General features: G+C 33.7%; 1 protein-coding gene across 2 annotated transcripts in view; it reads right to left on the bottom strand.

The window, feature by feature from the left end:
* The window catches only part of LOC107622832 (DNA gyrase subunit A, chloroplastic/mitochondrial), a 19,252-nt gene that overhangs the window by 8,978 nt on the left and 6,875 nt on the right, over positions 1 to 3,399 (bottom strand). For both annotated transcript variants that reach the window (XM_016324875.2, XM_021113205.1), the window contains 6 exons: positions 2,760 to 2,804; positions 2,549 to 2,647; positions 2,361 to 2,447; positions 1,835 to 1,905; positions 738 to 846; positions 586 to 648 (listed from right to left, as the gene is read on the bottom strand). In XM_016324875.2, coding sequence (XP_016180361.1) covers positions 586 to 648; positions 738 to 846; positions 1,835 to 1,905; positions 2,361 to 2,447; positions 2,549 to 2,647; positions 2,760 to 2,804 — 474 coding nt within the window. The remainder of the gene's footprint in view (positions 1 to 585; positions 649 to 737; positions 847 to 1,834; positions 1,906 to 2,360; positions 2,448 to 2,548; positions 2,648 to 2,759; positions 2,805 to 3,399) is intronic.

Genomic DNA, 3,399 nt, shown 5'->3' with positions numbered 1-3,399 from the left:
AAACAAACAAAAATAACAAGTACATGGAAGAAAAAAAGGAGAGAGAGAGAGAGAGAGAGAGAGAGAGTTCATATACTTAAATTGGAATGATAAAGAACTTAAATAAATCAAAGAGTGTAGTGTTCACATGTCTTAACAACAAAAGAATATGATGATAACAAAATATGCAAGCTTACATAAAATCAAGCAACATCCTCTTCCTACACTTCAGTTATTATCATGTTCATAATAATTGTATTTATCCACACACCAGGTAACCATTACTTGGCAAAATGGCTATAGAAAAGTGGACAAAACAAAAGAAATGTGGTGTCAAATGGACAAGTGGAAAAAGGCCGGCATCACTCTATATAAAGGGAAAGGCAACCCATGCGAAGCTTTAAAACATCATACACAAGTAAATATAATGGTGAATCAACACTAATGACAAGAACTAACCTTGTCATGTTAGGTGTAGGCCATATGAATGAAATGGATTCAGTGTCTCATAGATTGTCTAAAACAAATTCATTCATATGATAAATTGGCCATAACAAGATTTTGTGGAAATAAGTAAATAAATGAGCACTAACTAAAATGCAATACCTTATTTTCTACAAGTTCAGCAATCTTCTCAACTAAAGCTGCTTTGTTTGTCTGGTAAGGAATCTACTTCCATCATAATTTTCTAATCAGCTTTCACATAAAATAAATCAATTATTTCAAAAGACAGTATCTAAGATAACTGGGAGAGGCACCTCTTTAATTATTACTGCAGCCCGTTTTGTCTTAGAATCAAGCAATTCAATATCAGTTTTCCCTCTCACAACAACACGTCCTCGACCAGTACGATAAGCCTCTAAGATCCTTAAGAAAAGCAAACATATATAAAACCATAGATCAAACTATAAAATAATTTTCTGATAGTGCATACATAAAAGGAAGCACAAATGCAATTGAAAAAGCTTGATAAACCTATAAAAAAAATTTAAAAAAGAAAATTAAAACAAAAACAACTAACAAAAAATCACGATCAATACTAGTTACAAGGGTTTCAAATTTTACAAGCTCCAGTTATAGTGATATAGCCAGATATTTCTCAAGGCTCATTGTAGCATACCTATATGAAATTCATTAGTCATAACTTTTATTAGATCATCAACATTTCAAATTAAAGAGCACAACAGACAAAGTGCAAACAGCTTATTATGGCATGTAAGCCATCTGCATATAATCACCAACATATAGTCGCATCCAATGTAATAGAGTATGGTAAGCATAGGTGCATGAAAAGCATGATAGACTCTGCAGAATATAATATCTCTGCCCATGACAATTGGCATTTATGACAACTATCACCAACAAACATTCAGCTTATGATCAGGTGACCCTTTCTACTCAAACTTTTTGATAAAAAGCTTTATTCTCAAATTAAAAATGTGTAAAACATGCACTAAAGTTTGCAATGTGCAACTTTTTGTCCTACCATCTAACTTCACATATGATGTAAATTTTAGGATAAGATTAACTAGAACATGACTTGGAGTACAGTAAATTCAACTTTTCCTATTAAAAGTTCAGTGCAAAAGATGTTTGTGTGAGTTTTATTACTGTGACAGACTGAGTTTTTGTTGACTTTTAACTGAACACTAGAAAAAAGCAGAAAGAGTTGGAAAGTTCAGCAACTATGTTGCATTTTCTTTATAGGTTTTTAAGGATTAAAATTTGAGTGCCCTGAATTTGGAGAGGGAGTAAATTAGAACTTCCCCCAAAAAATATCAAATATATAATATAATAAAATAAGCGCAAAAGAGGGATACCGACAAACATCTTTAAGGCTTAATATAAGACTCACCCAAGGTTTCCCATAATCAGCCCTCCTGTAGGAAAGTCCGGTCCAGGCATGTATTCAAGCAATTCTTGCAGCTACAAACACCAAATGTAATCGGAAATTTGATTAGAGAAACATAGAATAGTGAATGAAAAAAGCATATTAATAAAAGGACTGGCAACAGAAAATCTGAACTCCATACAAGTACAATAGATATGATATTGGGTATAGTATAACTAAATCACCATGGAAAGGAGGGAGGGGAGGTAATGTATGGAGAGAAACGTCGAATTGAGGAATTGGATAGAGACTAGAGAGACCAAGTTCTCAACCCTCTAAGGTTATATGTTTTTACTTTCTTTTTCAGCTTTACCATCCCTTCTCACTACTTCTTTACTGATATTGAAATCAAATAGGTTTCAGTAGTAGGAGGTATAAAACAATAGCAAATCCTTTTAAGAATGTATGCTTTTGACAATAGAGGATAAATAGATTCCATTATTTCCTTATAGGATATAAAGAAACTCAAAATTTTGACAATGGCACTCACAGTAGCTTCTGGATTGTGTATCAACACGCACAGCACATCTACTAGTTCCCCAAGATTATGAGGAGGGATATTAGTCGCCATGCCAACCTAGTGAACGTAAACATTGACAGCTCTACATGAGAAGATACAATTTATAAGCAACAGTAGCTTTTGTTAATTCAAATAAGCAAAAGGAAACCCAAAATCACCGCAATCCCAGAAGAACCATTCAATAATAGCGTTGGAAGTCGAGAGGGAAGAAGTGATGGTTCCTTCTGTGAATTATCAAAATTTGGAACAAAATCAACCTGTAACCAGGAAGAAATAGAGGGAACAAAAAGAAGAGGATCAGTTACACTTTAAATCAGGGGGAAAAACTAAACCATTAATCACAGGGCTAAAGGAACACAAGTGACTGACTGTATCTTGTTCTATATCAGCCAACAACATTGCCTCAGTCAGTTCCTGCAAATTCAGAATAAGAACAATTTAACATACTCCAAAATGTTTGCAAATAATAATTATCAACTAAACACACATGAACGAAAACTAAACCGACGACAACAAAGAGGACAAATATGCAAGACTAAATGCAATAGGATGCTGATTCTTCAACAGTCCTATTGATTAAAAAATTTATTGTAAATTGAAGTATTTGTTCAACAGCCCCTGCAATAGGGCTAAAATCATGATATAGGAACAGGATATCTCGAAAAACCCCTTTTTTTTTACAAGTCCAATTTACATTTACTACATACACAGAAAACTGATCTCATGAGCAGCTGAAGAGTTACATATACTTAAAACTACTAACAGTTGACAACAAACATGGATAAAGATAAACAACCATTTGCCGACATCAGAATCCCAGAGCAAACAATGATTACTATATCTTTACCTATCAGGGGCATCTTTTATGCAGAATGGTTTTCCTTTACCAAGATTAGCTTTCTCATGAATGACATTTAGATGTGTTCAGGATGCAAACTGACCATGCAGGACTTGCAAACCATACCAGGGTACATATCCATTTTTTGTTTAACACCCATTAATGGGAATA

The sequence above is a fragment of the Arachis ipaensis genome, chromosome B10 (assembly GCF_000816755.2).
Source record: "Arachis ipaensis cultivar K30076 chromosome B10, Araip1.1, whole genome shotgun sequence".
NCBI lineage: Eukaryota > Viridiplantae > Streptophyta > Magnoliopsida > Fabales > Fabaceae > Arachis > Arachis ipaensis.
Note: the sequence above shows the minus strand (reverse complement) of the source record. Positions and strands in the feature narration are given on the sequence as shown.